This window comes from Salvelinus alpinus, chromosome 13 (assembly GCF_045679555.1).
Source record: "Salvelinus alpinus chromosome 13, SLU_Salpinus.1, whole genome shotgun sequence".
NCBI lineage: Eukaryota > Metazoa > Chordata > Actinopteri > Salmoniformes > Salmonidae > Salvelinus > Salvelinus alpinus.
The window spans coordinates 343674-360029 of NC_092098.1; the positions used below are offsets into that span (position 1 = coordinate 343674).

Below are 16356 nucleotides of genomic sequence, written 5' to 3' on the forward strand. Positions count from 1 at the left end.
TGTTTATGAATGCAAGGGCGAATTTAGTTATTGCACATGCTCACTTCACAGAGTAGGCGTTCCCTAACGAAAATAAGAAAATACATGCTAGAACCGCCAATTGGATCTCGCTAGCTCGTGGTTGGCTCTGCCCCCCTCCTTGATTGTTCTGCCCAATATGAATAATTTGTTCCCATTTGAAACGACAGGATGTGGTCCATCTTGGGTTAGTTATAAAAAATCTTTGGTACTGTCTTTGGAAATACTGTATATAATGACGAGATGGTTTTGACTCCGCCCTAACGTAGTCTGGGCTTTGGGACATTGGGAGTCGTTGTCCGAAAGGCAGACAGGCAGGCGGTCCCATTAGGGTCTGTCTCCAGCAGATACCGTCTCATGCCACAGACGCTGTGAGACATGAGCTCAGACAGGTCGAATTGTGCCAGAGAGGATGGTGCGTCACCGCCACCAACAGCATGGTTGGTGAAATTACATTTAGAATTAGAATCTATGTGATTTTGATTTGACGTATTATAATCCCCATTAGCCGACGCCAATGGCGACAGCTAGTCTTACTGGGGTCCGACACGTAACGAGAAATACATTACAGACAAAATACTTTACAATTTACATATTTACATACAAACAACAAGTAGGTCACATGCGGGAGAGGAGTTGTGCCGTGAGGTGTTGCTTTATTTGTTTTTTTGAAACCAGGTTTTCTGTTCACTTGCGCTATATAAGATGGAAGGGAGTTCCATGCACTCATGACTCTTTATAATACTGTACGTTTCCTTGAATTTGTTCTGAACCTGGGGACTGTGAAAAGACCCCTGGTTGCATGTCTGATAAAATATAAAACGAGAGTCTGCAGGGCTTGCATTGCGGAGTGTGGTGTCAAAAAAGCAGAGCTCTCTTTATTACGGACAGACCTCTCCCCATCTTTACAATCATTGAATCGACAGTATATGTTTTGACCATGACGGTTTACAATCTAAGGTAAAACCAAGTAATTGAGTCTCCTCAACTTGTTCAACAGCCACACCATTCATTACCAGACTCAGCTGAAGTCTAGAACTTGGGGAATGATTTGCTCTTAGTTTTAGAGATGTTCAGGACCAGTTTATTACTGGCCACCCATTCCAAAACATCTTGCAACTCTTTGTTAAGGGTTTAAATGACTTCATTAGTTGTGGTTGCTGATGCGTATATGGTTGAGTCATCGGCATACATGAACACACATGCTTTGTTTAATGCCAGTGGCAGGTCATTGGCAAAAAAAATTGAAAAGAGTAGATGGCCTAGAGAGCTGCTCTGCGGTACACAGCACTTTACATGTTTGACATTAGAGAAGCTTCCATTAAAGAAAACTATCTGAGTTCTATTAGATAGCTCTGAATCCACGATCTAACAGTACAGCTTATCAAATCAAATTTTTCAACCAATCATCAGTCATTTGTGTCATTGCAGTACATGTTGAGTGCCCTTCTCTATAAGCATGCTGAAAGTCTGTTGTTAATTTGTTTACAGAGAAATAGCATTGTATTTGGTCAAACACAATTTTTTTGAACATTTTGCTAAGCGCTGGCATCAAGCTGATATGTCTACCGTTAGACACAGTAAAGGCCGCTTTAACACTTTTGTTGGGTAGCCAAATTACCTTCCTGGATGTAGCCACTATATTGTGATCACTACATTCAATTTGTATGGATACAGCTTCAGAATAAAGTTCTACAGTATTAGTAAAAATGTGATCAATACATGTGGATGATCTTGTTCCTGTAGTGTTGTAAACATCCTGGTTAGGTTGATTAATAACCTGAACCAGATTACAGGCACTGGTTACAGTGAGAAGCTTCCTCTTGAGTGGACAGCTTGATGAAAACCAGTCGATATTCAGGTCCCCAAGAAAGTAGACCTCCCTGTTTGCATCACATACACTATCAAACATTTCACACATATTATTTAGATACTGACTGTTAGCACTTGGTGGCCTATAGCAACACCACAAAAGAAAAGGCTTTAGATGTGCCAGGTGAACCTGAAAGCACAAGACTTCAATAACACTTGCCATAAGATCTTCTCTAAGCAATACAGGGATATGGCTCTGAATATATACAGCAACACCTCCCCCATAAGCATTTCTGTCTCGTCTACAGAAGAGACAGGAATGTGTTGCTACTGCTGTATCATCAAATAAATTATCTAAGTGAGTCTAAGAAATGGCAAATATATGAAGGATTTCATTAACCTTATTTCTAATGCTACGTACAGTTGGGATGGTGTTCTTCGGCTTGCAAGACTCCCCCTTTTTCCTCCAAACATAACGATGGTCATTATGGCCAAACAGTTCTATTTTTGTTTCATCAGACCAGAGGACATTTCTCAAAAAAGTACAATCTTTGTCCCCATGTGCAGTTGCTAACCATAGTCAGGCTTTTTTATGGCGGTTTTGGAGCAGTGGCTTCTTCCTTGCTGAGCGGCCTTTCAGGTTATGTGGATATAGGACTCGTTTTACTGTGGATATAGATACTTTTGTACCTGTTTCCTCCAGCATCTTTACAAGGTCTTTTGCTGTTCTGGGATTGATTTGCACTCATCTTTAGGAGACAGAATGCATCTCCTTCCTGAGCGGTATGATCGCTGCGTGGTCCCATGGTGTTTATACTTGTGTACTATTGTTTGTACAGATGAACGTGGTACCTTCAGGTGTTTGGAAATTGCTCCCAAGACATGAACCAGACTTGTGGAGGTCTTCTGAGATTTTCCCATGATGTCAAGCAAAGAGACACTGAGTTTGAAGGTAGGCCTTGAAATACATCCACAAGTACACCTCCAATTGACTCAAATTATGTCAATTAGCATATCAGAAACTTCTAAAGCCATGACGTCATTTTCTGGAATTTTCCAAGCTGTTTAAAGGCACAATCAACTTAGTGTATGTAAACTTCTGACCTACTGGAATTGTGATACAGTGAAATAAGTGAAATAATTAGTCTGTAAACAATTGTTGGGAAAATTACTTGTGTCATGCACCAAGTAGATGTCCTAACCGACTTGCCAAAACTATAGTTTGTTAACAAGAAATTTGTGGAGTGGTTGTAAATCGAGTTTTAATTTCTCCAACCTAAGTGTATGTAAAATTCCGACTTCAACTGTACATATATACCTGGCATATTATATCATATATGCAGCAGCATGCAATACATTTTTGTACTCACCTTGTTGTGCTGTGCTCACTTCCTTCTAAACCACGCATTGTTGAATTTGCGATTTTCAACTTGTTGTGTAATGTTTATGTCCAATGGCCGATGAGCACCAATACATTTTATCTGTAATTTCTCTTCATTAATTATATTCATACGACAAGGACTGAAAAGGATTTGCCAGTAGATTGTCGACTTGATTCATGATGACTACAAGCTAAGATTTTAAAAGTATGATGTTGACATGTTCAGTCCAATCAAAGCTACTGTACATATAACGTGATTTGACTTAATTTTATCATATAACAACAGTGAGCCTTCTTGGATGAGCACTTCTAATGTAACTCTATGGCAGCACCCAAAGGGCTAGAATTTCCATAGTTTACCCTTAGACTTTCGAGCTGACGTAGTGTCCCCATGAGTGACAGAGCACTGAGCCAATCATGGCGCAATGCTCCGTATTTTCTGCTGGCTTGCCCCACCACCACAGAAAGCACTGAGCTTGGCTGAAACACCTGCATTTTGGAGCTGCCTTACTCAAGAAAACAAAAATGGTTTTATTAACTCAATGATATATTATTTTTTACATGGTTTGCAAACTGATATGTGACATGTCTTAATGCCAATTTTTATTGTTGTATTTTTTGCTGAAAATGTGGGCCTCAAAACTCCCCACCTGCCCTGAATGATGGGTCGCCACTGAGTGGGGGGAGGAAACGGGAAGGAAGTGGTGTAGTGGAACAGGACTAATGAAGAGAATTTAATGTAGTTAGGTCTTGACTGGCCTTACATTCCAGTACAGTAGCTGGCGATGTATGCACCTTGAAAGTAGAATGCGACCCGCCAACCCAATTCCAACGAAGAAGAAGGTGAAGATTTGTTATAGGAGCTCAGTAACTCATCGCGAAAAATTTGTCTAACAACATCCAGGTTAGCTAGTTCAATTGTATATTTGGTTATTCTTTCTAGTCTAAATAATTGAGCAATTGTGTTTTCGATTTTTCATTAAAATCGTTTCTTGCTAGCTACATTACTTTTCAACACGATATCATAACGTTGTCACACGTGGATACTACTGCCGTTAGTTAGCTAATTTGCTAATTCCTAGCTTAGCTACCGTTTGTTAGCAAGGACATTTTCGTTTTCATATAAGGTTAGCTTTTTGCGTTAGACACGACCGTTCATGTGAACGTATAGTGTGAGATTCGATGCCTCCTGCAAGCAAACGGGCGAGAAAAGAGGACTCGCCGCTGGAGTTGGCGTGTGAGTGGGGGTCCTGTCAAGAGTCGTTCGATCGGATGCAGGAGTTCTGCGAGCATGTGGAGGGTCACCTCAAGGCGCTGGACATAGAGGACGGGGGAAATTACTCATTTGGTGAGCGGGCAAGGGGAGCATGGATTACTCTCTTTTCACAGCCACTGTACCTCCGACGTGGAGTGACGCTCTGTGTGAGAGATACAATACATAAGAGAGGAAAAGCCAGGAGAAAGAGAAGTCAAACCTTCATTTTATTTGAGATAAAGTAGTTAGCAAAGGCTATTGTGGAAGACACTCATGTTGTACAATGCCATATGCATGTATCTTGTCCGTTTTATGTCACTAGAGGAACACAGCTGTCTATGGAAAGAGTGTGGGTTCTGCTCTGTGGAGAGTGCTGAGGAGTTTAAGCGCCACGTCTATTTCCACTGTTACCACACCAAGCTGAAGCAGTGGGGCCAGGGGGTACTCAAGGCCCAGCCCAGCATCGGCACCTGCACCATTGGCCTCCACAACCGCAACATCGTGCCTGACATCACAGACAACTTTATCTGCCAGTGGGAGCAATGTGAGGTGAGACACTGTTGTTGTGCGTTATATCTAAGTTTAGATGTGAAGCTTGTGGACAGACCGACATAGCATTTTTATTTTTTTATTTTATTTATTTCACCTTTATTTAACCAGGTAGGCTAGTTGAGAACAAGTTCTCATTTGCAACTGCGACCTGGCCAAGATAAAGCATAGCAGTGTGAACAGACAACACAGAGTTACACATGGAGTAAACAATAAACAAGTCAATAACATGGTAGAAAAAAAAAAAGAGAATCTATATACAATGTGTGCAAAAGGCATGAGGTAGGCAATAAATCGAATAATTACAATTTAGCAGATTAACACTGGAGTGATAAATCATCAGATGATCATGTGCAAGAAGAGATACTGGTGTGCAAAAGAGCAAAAAAGTAAATAAATAAAAGCAGTATGGGGGGTGAGGTAGGTAAATTGGGTGGGTAGTTTACAGATGGACTATGTACAGCTGCAGCGATCGGTTAGCTGCTCGGATAGCAGATTTTTAAAGTTGTTGAGGGAGATAAAAGTCTCCAACTTCAGAGATTTTTGCAATTCGTTCCAGTCGCAGGCAGCAGAGAACTGGAAGGAAAGGCGTCCAAATGAGGTTTTGGCTTTAGGGATGATCAGTGAGATACACCTGCTGGAGCGCGTGTTGCGGGTGGGTGTAGCCATCGTGACCAGTGAACTGAGATAAGGCGGCACTTTACCTAGCATAGCCTTGTAGATGACCTGGAGCCAGTGGGTCTGACGACGAACATGTAGCGAGGGCCAGCCGACTAGGGCATACAGGTCGCAGTGGTGGGTCGTATAAGGTGCTTTAGTAACAAAACGAATGGCACTGTGATAAACTGCATCCAGTTTGCTGAGTAGAGTATTGGAAGCTATTTTGTAGATGACATCGCCGAAGTCGAGGATCGGTAGGATAGTCAGTTTTACTAGGGTAAGTTTGGCGGCGTGAGTGAAGGAGGCTTTGTTGCGGAATAGAAAGCCGATTCTTGCTTTGATTTTGGATTGGAGATGTTTGATATGAGTCTGGAAGGAGAGTTTGCAGTCTAGCCAGACACCTAGGTACTTATAGATGTCCACATATTCTAGGTCGGAACCGTCCAGGGTGGTGATGCTAGTCGGGCGTGCGGGTGCAGGCAGCGAACGGTTGAAAAGCATGCATTTGGTTTTACTAGCGTTTAAGAGCAGTTGGAGGCCACGGAAGGAGTGTTGTATGGCATTGAAGCTCGTTTGGAGGTTAGATAGTACAGTGTCCAAGGAAGGGCCGGAAGTATATAGAATGGTGTCGTCTGCGTAGAGGTGGATCAGGGAATCGCCCGCAGCAAGAGCAACATCATTGATGTATACAGAGAAAAGAGTCGGCCCGAGAATTGAACCCTGTGGTACCCCCATAGAGACTGCCAGAGGACCGGACAACATGCCCTCCGATTTGACACACAGAACTCTGTCTGCAAAGTAGTTGGTGAACCAGGCAAGGCAGTCATTAGAAAAACCGAGGCTACTGAGTCTGCCGATAAGAATATGGTGATTGACAGAGTCGAAAGCCTTGGCCATTAAGCCGGGCATAGACCAGGGACGTGAACAGCCAAGCACGAAACACACACACACAAATCTATCATTTAGATGGGCTCAAATCTATTCATGTGGACCGATTTTAAGCATATCAGTTTAAGTGGTGAATTTTTCACACATTTGTCGGTCTTAATATGTTCATTACGATGAGAGCGACGTGTTTTTGTGTGTATGTGTTTGCAGCAACCTTCCCTTGCCAACCCAGAGTGGTTCTACCGCCATGTGGAGATGCACAGTATGTGTATGGATGTACCCTCTGCTGATAAGGAGCTCCTGGTGCACTGTGGCTGGAAGGGTGAGTCCACTGACCCCTGTAAAAATGGCAGCAGTGATTAACACGGGCTAGTTTGCAACTTTTCAGGAGAAACCGAGGTGTCTGTATGTTTCAATTGAAGGATGTGGGGTTTTTGATTCCTTTGGAATTGAGGGTGGATAAAATAGGTAAACGCAGGCTATTACCGATGTCATGTGACCTGTGACCTGCAATCAGAGTGTAACTGCTACTGAGGGAATCACCTGTACTTGTTTTCCCCCTGACTTTTCTCCAGACTGCGAGGCCACGTTTAAAGGGCGTTTTAAGCTGCGGGAGCACCTGCGGAGCCACACTGGGGAGAAGGTGGTGGCCTGCCCAATCTGTGGAGGGATGTTTGCCAACAACACCAAGTTCTTTGACCACATCAGGCGGCAGACCACCATCGAGGGTGAGAGGGGGGAAGGTCAGGGGTGGATTGGATGAATGGCTTTGCTAACATTGTGGAGTATAACCCAATAACACATTTACTTAATGACTGACGATAACTGTGTGTCTGTGGTCCCTTGTCTCTCCTAGGTCAGAGGTTCCAGTGCTCCCACTGCTCTAAGCGCTTTGCAACAGAGAGACTACTGCGGGACCACATGAGGAATCATGGTCAGTCCCTTGGAACTCCCTTTTGTATTTCTATTACACGTTGCTGTCGTTTGATGCCCACTAGAACTGTGCTCCGATCTGTATATTTTCTTCTTCTCTCTCCTTCTCTGCTGTTAGTAAATCACTACAAGTGTCCATTGTGTGACATGACCTGCCCATCCCCCTCATCGCTGCGGAACCACATCAAGTTCCGCCATAGCAACGAGAAGCCTTACAGCTGTGAATACTGCGAGTACAGGTAGGTTCGTAAATGAGGCAAATACTTAGGTAATGCCCAGGACTCCCGGTCAGTAATATAAGCCAACGCCATATTATGAAAGTGAATTATATTGAAGGAGTAGCTGTTTAGTGTGTGCAAGTGTTAACGATAGTATAGGCAGAACCCGTCCTAACCAGTCTTTCCTGTGGTGTGTGTGTTTCTTTCCTCAGCTGTAAGAACCTGATCGACCTTCGTAAACACCTGGACACCCACAGCACTGAGCCGGCCTACCGCTGTGACTTCAGCAACTGTGACTACACCACACGCTCACTGCACTCCATCAAGAACCACTACAAGAAAGTACACGAGGTGAGTTGGGGAGATTTACAAATGTTTACCGTTTTTACACTGCTGTACTGCACTGGCCTGGTTATGCGTCCATCATAGTTGGTGGAAATGTGCTGAGAAGGACAATATGAAGCCAGCCCAGTACGGTTTGTGTCAGCTCTATATGGTAAGTTAGGCATGAAAAAACAACTATATTGTGATCAATTCCAAAACTGTGCGTGACCTATTTTCTAAGATGTTTGCTTTTTGTGTTGACCACTCAGGGAGATTTTGTGGCTCGCTACAAGTGTCATGTCTGTGAGCAGTGCTTCACTAGGGGAAACAACCTCACTGCCCACCTCCGCAAGAAGCACCAGTTCAAATGGCCCCCTGGGCACCCCCGATTCAGGTACCGACATAGCAAGCGTAACATTTATAGCCAGCATACTAGGACAACCAATTCTAAAGTGCATGTGGTTGAGATTGCATCGAACAGCATGTTTATGTGGAGACGGTCTGTATTAACAAGGCCTCGTTCATTGTAAGTAGTTTGACTCCAGAATCATTACTAGTTGAATGAGAAAGTCTCGAGCATCGTTCGGGCATCATTTTGGTCTTGTGGCTAACACCTCCGTCTGTCTTCTCTCCCAGGTATAGAGAGCACGAGGACGGCTTCATGCGTCTGCAGCTGATCCGCTATGAGAGCGTGGAGCTGACTGAGCAACTGATGAGAGAGAGACCGGAGGGCCACGAGGGGGAGGGGGAGGACGCTGCCCGGACAGATATCCTGGGGCCTGGGGAGGATGCCAGGGTAGTAGCACACTCCACGGAGGTCCAGGTGGAGCTGAGAGGGGTGCTGTTGGAGGGGGAGCAGGGAGAGGGTGTGTTCTATGATTTGACTGGGGGGGACTCGTCTCAGGCGGGGGAGGACACTGTGATCCTGCAGCTACAGGACACTGCTCAGCAGCTGGGCATGCAGGTAGCGTGACCACTACAACTCCTCACATGGACACGCTGCTCATCTAATGGCTTGTTCCTCTGAGATTCTGAGCAGTGACACAGCACAGAGGCACCAGGACTAAGGGAAAGACGGGAGAGCTTTACCGGTTTTTGAGCACACCTGTCTACTGAGTACGAGGAGGGGGGAACTCTTCAAGGATTCACATGATATGGATTGAAGTGAACAGTGGCTCCTAAATATTGGGATTTAACCAGCAGGACTGGCCTTACCTGCCCTCACTGCAGGGGCCCACACTCCTCATAGCACTTTGTCAGAAGATATGGAGGTGATATTGTGGATGTGATTTCTTGGGCTGTTTTCCAACGTCTGATCTGCCGTTGTTGGCGACCGAGACAGTTGCTATGTTTTGCATTATGAACAACTTTGAGCTGAATGTACTTCATAGTGATATACTATAAAGCAGGATCAATGAGTTAGCCAGCTGACTAAGTAGTCTTATATAACTTGTTATATATTTTTTGGTGGGGGGGGGGGGGGGGGGGTTGAAATGGGTTGGTCTAAAGGCGTCAGCATGCTTCAGTTCGGCTGGCACCTGGCCAAACTTAGCTAACCGAATGAGTGTGCTCGCATACTCCCTTAAACGACCGTTGCTTGAAAGATGAGGGAAAAAAGTGACAATGGTACTGTTTGTCTATTCAGAATGAATCTAAGATGACTCAGGAAATCTGTCATTAATCTTGGATGTGTTTGACGAAGAGATCTTAGTCGTGCAATTTTACATCTAACTAAGATGTTTGCAGTATTTTTTTCAAAGGAAAAAATGTGCATGAAAATGAGTCGTCTCTCGTTGAATGACAACAAAGACTATTCAAGAATCCATACTGTTGACCAATCGCAGACAAAGGGGTGTGAACTTCGGCTTGCCTCCAGAATAGTTTTTGTGACTGGACAAACGAACAAAAACGTCACAAAATGTAATCTTAATATATGCGCAAACTCTGCCAAATTGTTTTGGCTGGGAAGCATGCGGACGCCTTAATTCAGTGTTTTCCAACTCCAGTCCTCGAATACACCCACCAACACACAATTTTGTTGTTGCTCTGGGGAATTTCATCTAATTCAACTCATTGAGGGTTTGATGATTAGTTGAATCGGGTGTGCTTGTCCAGGGCTACAACAAAAATGTGTTGGGAACACAATTGATTCAAGTTTATAAAAAAAAAGTGTTGAACCAGAAAATCCTATAGTTATTGCTGGTTGTTTATCTAAGTTGGCTGGCTAACTCATTGATCCTGCTTTCTATTATACCCCTCAGCTGTTTGATTTGACATTTTAGTTTTTTGTTCTGCGCAATAAACAGATTGTGCTTTTTATTGGCTTGTATCGTATTTTGCATTGCTGTCACTCACCTTTTTTAGAGCTTGTATATTTAGTTTGTATGCACATTTCAGAACATTGCGTGTAGATGTGAACTGATGATTCTCTATCAAGTGAAGCAGAACGTGGTGTGTAATACTTATCAATATTTTGCGCTTAATTATCCTACAGAAATAGATTTACTGCGTGTGCGTGGTGTGAAAGAGAGAGCGTTCTCTGGCCTAGAATCTAATCCACTTAGTGGTGCTCTTACATCCGGCTTGTTGCCCGTCAGACACGTCCTCCAATGATGGACAAGACTGGCAGACACAGAGAGGCTATGTACAGGACTGAAATAGGATGTTCAGACGCTCTTGATTGTTGCCACTCTATTCAACAGAGATGGAATCAATACTTTTTGCTCTAGTAAGTTTACAGCCGTCCGTGCAGCTATTGCAATGCACTCAAGAAAAGCCATTCTTATAACAATATCTTGTTATTTCTCGCCTCCCTTTTCTTATACACGACACTTGCACGTCCATACAAAACTGTATAATGTACATGAATATATCTGCAACCCGTGCTATGATTCTGTGTAAGCACAGCACGCAGTATTATATGTGTGGGAGTAGTAGTGGATGGGTTGTTGTTGGCTGCGTTTTAAAAGATTAACCAGGCCTAGGAGCTTAGTGTAAGCAGCACTCACTGTGCTCTGCTTCTGTACTCTGTCGCTATCTCTGGACCCTTCTGCAGATGGAGAAAGATCGTGCAGAACACCTGAAGACTACTAAGCGTGCTTCTGTGCCTTTTTTAATGGCGATTTAAATGGAAGTTTGAAGATAAAATCGTTAACATCCACGCCATGCTTTTTCTTTGGTTCAGAACTGAGCTGTGAGAGGTGTTTACCTCTCCTGCTTGTAGAGACTGCTGCCGAGGGACCGAAGACAGGCAGCCATGAGAATGTACTCACTGCTGCTACTGCTCCTGGGGTCCTCACACGGGGTATTCACACAGCTGCCTGAGTTAATGGAGGAGGAAGGTAGCGGTAAGATATTTTACTAGAACAGTATTACTCGCGATGGTTATTGAATGAAAGTGCCTAACTTTCGTGGGGTTTACCCTTGGTTCAGTACATACGTTTTAGTCATTTAGCGATTTGTCTTATCCAAAGTGACTTTAGTCAGCTCCAGAATGTATGTAATCTGATGAAATTGAAATGATTCATTCAGATTTGACAGGTAACTTAGTGTATATTATCTGATGGAACTGATCTGATTCAGGTGTGACAGAGGCGACTCCAGAGCCAGAACCTGTGGATGACACCTACTGGTCAGGCACAGCCCCCATCTGTATGGGAGGTTGTAAGGGGAGACACCAGGAACTGAAGAAGGATCGCTGCGGGGACTCTGACTGCTGCTGGTTTGGCTATAAATCCCTCTGCAGAGGTACCACTCACACGTGTAACCTGTATCTGCCGTACCCTGCTGTAGTGTAGCACATTCACAATAATTACATAACAATTCCATCAAATGGTATTTTCCTTAACAGCAGGAAATTAATGAATTTGTCAGTATACTGAAATGTATCAAACTAAAATTGGAAATACATTGTACTACCTTTATCTTCTCATACAGTATATTAGTCATGTGGATTATTCTCTACTTTGCACATGCTCTATGTTTGTCCTGTTTGCTCTTGTTCTATGGTGTTTGTTCTGTCCTGTGTGGTTCAGTGAACTGTGGGAGGCCTGACGTGGACTATAACGGGATGGTGTACGGGAACGACTGGTGGGTGGGCTCAGTTGTCCGGTACGCCTGTCGCTCTGGCTTCCTATTGGTAGGGGACCCTGCCCGAGCCTGCCAATCCAATGGAGGCTGGACCCCCAAACCCTCCTGTCTCAGTGAGTTTCCCGTTTTGTTCAATAGTGATCAAAGACCCCACTGATTTGCCTCCACTACACGTCACTACTCCCTGTAGGTGTGAAGAAGTAGCGTTCGATGTCATTACTGTGAGCTGGCTACATTCACAGTCTCAGTGACTAGCCTGTTTGTTCATGCAGGCTTATTGATCACCATTAATTTTGCCTTAACACCAGGGAACACACATTTTAGTACAAGTCCTTTACCTTTCTTTCCTTCTCTCACCTCCACCTCATGTCTCTGCTCCTCCACACCCCACCCCCTCTACCCCTGTCCTCCCTCTCTCCCTGGGCCAGGGGTGTGTCGTCAGGGCCGTGTGGAGATCACGGAGAAGGAGCTAGAAACGGCTACCTGCTCCTCCACCTGTCCCCTGAAGTCCTACATGGGGCCTCTGAAGCAGGGCTGCTACGGCATCGACAACTGCAGGAAGATGAATCCTGACTGGAAGCGCTGGTTCACCCGCTGTGACACGTGCCTGTGTGATTGCCACATCGCCTGTGGTAAGTAGTAAACTTTCGCGCCCTTGAGTGGTACAGTCCATTGACTGATGATAGCTAAATAACTGGCCGTGTCAACTAGCAGGCAATGAAGTTAAACCAGATTAGTTGGTTTCAAAGAATGAATGAATGGGTTTGAGTTCTTAAAATGTGTACTGGTTAAAATGAGTGTGGTTAATAGCTTGTTACATTACATTTGTTCACACCGTGTTTATTAAGTATTATATCCCAACTTAAGGTAACCCATTCATATTTCACACGTTCTAAAATCTTTGTCCCACACAAAAAACACTTCCCCACAATGTGTTTTATCTTTAAGCATCTTTAGGTTAAAAGACGGACAAATTCCACTATTGAGTGACTAGAATATGCATTTCAAAACCATCACAAGGAATATCAGTGAACAGCCTAACATCCCAGATCCTCATTGGAATCTCAATCGCAATGCTCGAATCCTCATCGGCCTATTGCTGCTTCATCTGCCGTCAGAAGGAGGATCAAAGGGGAAACCTAGAGAGACATCTCTGTGGAACTAATGACAGTCTGTCGCGAGAGACCGCGGTCCTAACCTCAACAACCTCATGGGGTTAACGTACAGAACACAGTGGAGGCAAAGACACTGACTACGTGAAGGACTCATCGTACAGCGTATATGAACAGTTTTGACGATGGAGGGGGAGACCTCTCCGAGTGTAGAGGTTCTGTTTGGGATTAACGAGTTGTCCTTTAGCTAAACCTGCTCATTCAATCCGTCCTGGAACCTTAGAATGAGCTCGTTGTTGAGCTGAGACCTTAATCTTGTTACCCACCGCAGCCCAGAGGAGAGCAGAGGTGTCGGTGGAAGTCAGAGAGGAGGACCAGGTTAACTATCGAACAGCATGTTTACTATACTGCATGTGGAGATAGCTTGGAATACATGATATGCCATGTGTATTTCTAAATGGATGGGGATACACTTTGTTAATATTGTATATCTTCATTTCTCCTTATGTTACAGCCATTGGTTGGACTGTCTGTATTGCTTATAAGATGTAGATGGTTGTCCAAAGTCAAAGGTACTTCCTCACTAACAATGTTAATTGTTGATCATTTGTCATTGTCTTATAAATCCAACTCTTGTGTTTAGACCATAGGGATCTAGATTCATTCTATTTTGAATCCATTCTATTTAATGATGTGGTTTAGATCGAGAGCTGAGCCTCAGGATATGTTTGTTTTTCTTTGGGTTTGTAGCAGCCAACTCCTGCAATGAAATGAACATGACCAAGTCGAACATGGATTTTGTCTTAGTAATGCTACGCTAACAACCGCTTATTACACACAGAATGGAATGTAATACAATACAAAAGCGTTGTATATACTGGGAGAACGGAAGAATAAGAGCTGATTCACAAGCACTGTTTTAGACCCACACAAACCTGCGTCCATCCTGGTCTGAACCCCAGAGGACTCTTGACAGTAGCTCCCGGGAGGTCCGATTGGCCTCATTTCCAGCCACTCAATTCACACGCTCCAGGGGCAGCCCGAAGTCTGGGTAACTCTTTCCCTGTGAACCTATTAAATGGAGAGCAACAAGTGTAAGTTCATCGTGCACAACAAGGCAGGATAGGCTATGATGACTGACCATACCGTACCACATTTTTGATAAGAGAAATTGACTTTGATTTCTGGAAGTATGTAATTGTAAAGTTTATAAGAATTAAGCCTGAAAATGTATGATTTATACAAGAGATTACATAGACTCCTCTGTCTAATAAAATGTATTTAAATGTGTGATTAGTGTTAATAATGATGCTAATACTGACCAATGTTCCTTACTTAAAGTCGTGGTCTGTGTCCTCCAGTCTCCTCATGGGCCCCAATAGTACTCCCCCTTCCACCACAGAGCTGGAGTAGACCTGACCAACCAATTCTCCATTGGACATCTCACTCTCACACAGACAGCCTGATAGGCACTGCCACCCTCACTGGACCTACAAGATGCAACAAGAACCCAAGATAATGAAAGCTTATTATGACCTTTCAAGTGGGTATGTACTCTCTTTAGTGTTCAATGTGAAACGATGATAACCATAACTTAAAGACAAGTAATAGCATTATGTAGTATTAGTGACAGTTTAATGTGTACGCAGACATTTACTTTCATATTCAATCAACAGACATGAGCGATACTGTTTGCAGGACACGACCTATATCAACACAATATATAGATGTGAATGTGGCCACTATAATATGTCAGAGCACCCAATAAATATCATTGGAACTCACCTCCCTGTGCGAGTGTCCCCAGTATCAACAGCTGCAGAAGAGCCACAGAGAGGAGAGTCGTAAGTCTTGGTGCCATTATGATGATTCTACCTGCGTCTCAATCCAGATGTCTCTTGCTTTGTCACACGCACAAGAGCACTTCTTCTACTGTACCTGACCCCAGTGATCCCAGTTTGAGCACATTCCATCCCCACGTTGTCATGGTTTATGTGTCTTATTTATCCATTCAGCAAAAGGCATTGTGGCTTAAGGTCAGCACGCTCTTTAAGAGCTCACGCGTAATGACAAATCGAGACTGCGCGTAAGAAAATGGCTTTTCTTTCAAATGTTCCCTTTTGCTCCATTTAAGGTCTTTTCACAAGGCCATTCTTCAAGCATGTTGTGAATAAAAAGTGATGTGCTAACCCTAACCATCGATATAATAAAGCGGAAATTTGCATTGATGTTGAGTAATGATCTACCTTCGCCCTCTGACCCTGTGTTCCCTCAGGTGGAATATGAGGTGAATACAATATAAAGGTAAAGAGCCTGGAGACAGTGGACACGAAGTGGACTTAATCCTTCCTCAGATATAACCTCGGGGAGCTTTATGCTCTATTCTAATGCATTCATTTCCTTGATCAAATTAGCAGTTGATTTCTGAAGGCTTTGCAATAATTGTATTGTTGAAACATGTTTTTCTGCAGTTTTCCAAAATCCAGAGTTTCAATACGGGCCAAAACATGATCTATTATTGTTAAAGCTTTTCCTAGCATTGCTGTGTTGTGCTCGATGTCAACAATCTCAAAAGAACCCATGACTGTGTTAATATCTATAATAACCACATGGTGTTGCTGCAGTCCCAACATCAAAGGCTTGGAAACTGGTGCAACACAGTTTCTTAAATATTTTTTTTATCACTTTGGTACTATTTTCACAAGTATTATGTGGGGAATTTTCAAAACTACAAACTTATAACATTTGTAACGCAGCCAGTCTTATGTTCAAAAACTTTCATTGTGCGTTCCATTTTTTTGGGGGGGAGGAGACATACCACACAACCATTGAGCCACAATATAATCCTACTGTGAAATACAAAAATACAATGAGTACATTGGTTTAATCACCAAAACACGACATAATGACTAATTATTTTAACAACCAGTTAATGTAATAGCAAAAAATGTAAGATACCTTTGAATATATGTAGTATGAAACAGTACTGTAAATTACAGTGCGTTACACTGTTTTTACATTAGGCAATATGCTTGCACTACCTGTTTTAAAATTGACTGAACATCACATTTCCATCATTTCTATCCCATGTGTGATCACTGAAGACATCTTTCACAA

At 43.4% G+C, this 16356-nt stretch overlaps 2 protein-coding genes across 2 annotated transcripts; both read left to right on the forward strand.

Annotated features, from left to right (window-relative positions):
• The first annotated feature begins 3871 nt into the window (after window positions 1-3871).
• Window positions 3872-10357, forward strand: hinfp (histone H4 transcription factor). Its single transcript, XM_071337373.1, has 9 exons — window positions 3872-4559; window positions 4789-5015; window positions 6774-6885; window positions 7139-7291; window positions 7420-7497; window positions 7615-7735; window positions 7927-8065; window positions 8308-8432; window positions 8675-10357. Exons 1-9 carry the CDS (start codon window positions 4394-4396, stop codon window positions 9009-9011), a joined length of 1458 nt encoding a protein of 485 aa, XP_071193474.1. The 5' UTR covers window positions 3872-4393; the 3' UTR covers window positions 9012-10357.
• Window positions 10358-10824: 467 nt separating this feature from the next.
• Window positions 10825-15023, forward strand: LOC139536767 (uncharacterized). The gene is made up of 5 exons (XM_071337375.1): window positions 10825-11385; window positions 11621-11785; window positions 12073-12240; window positions 12556-12759; window positions 13076-15023. Exons 1-5 carry the CDS (start codon window positions 11295-11297, stop codon window positions 13087-13089), a joined length of 642 nt encoding a protein of 213 aa, XP_071193476.1. The 5' UTR covers window positions 10825-11294; the 3' UTR covers window positions 13090-15023.
• Window positions 15024-16356: the final 1333 nt, after the last annotated feature.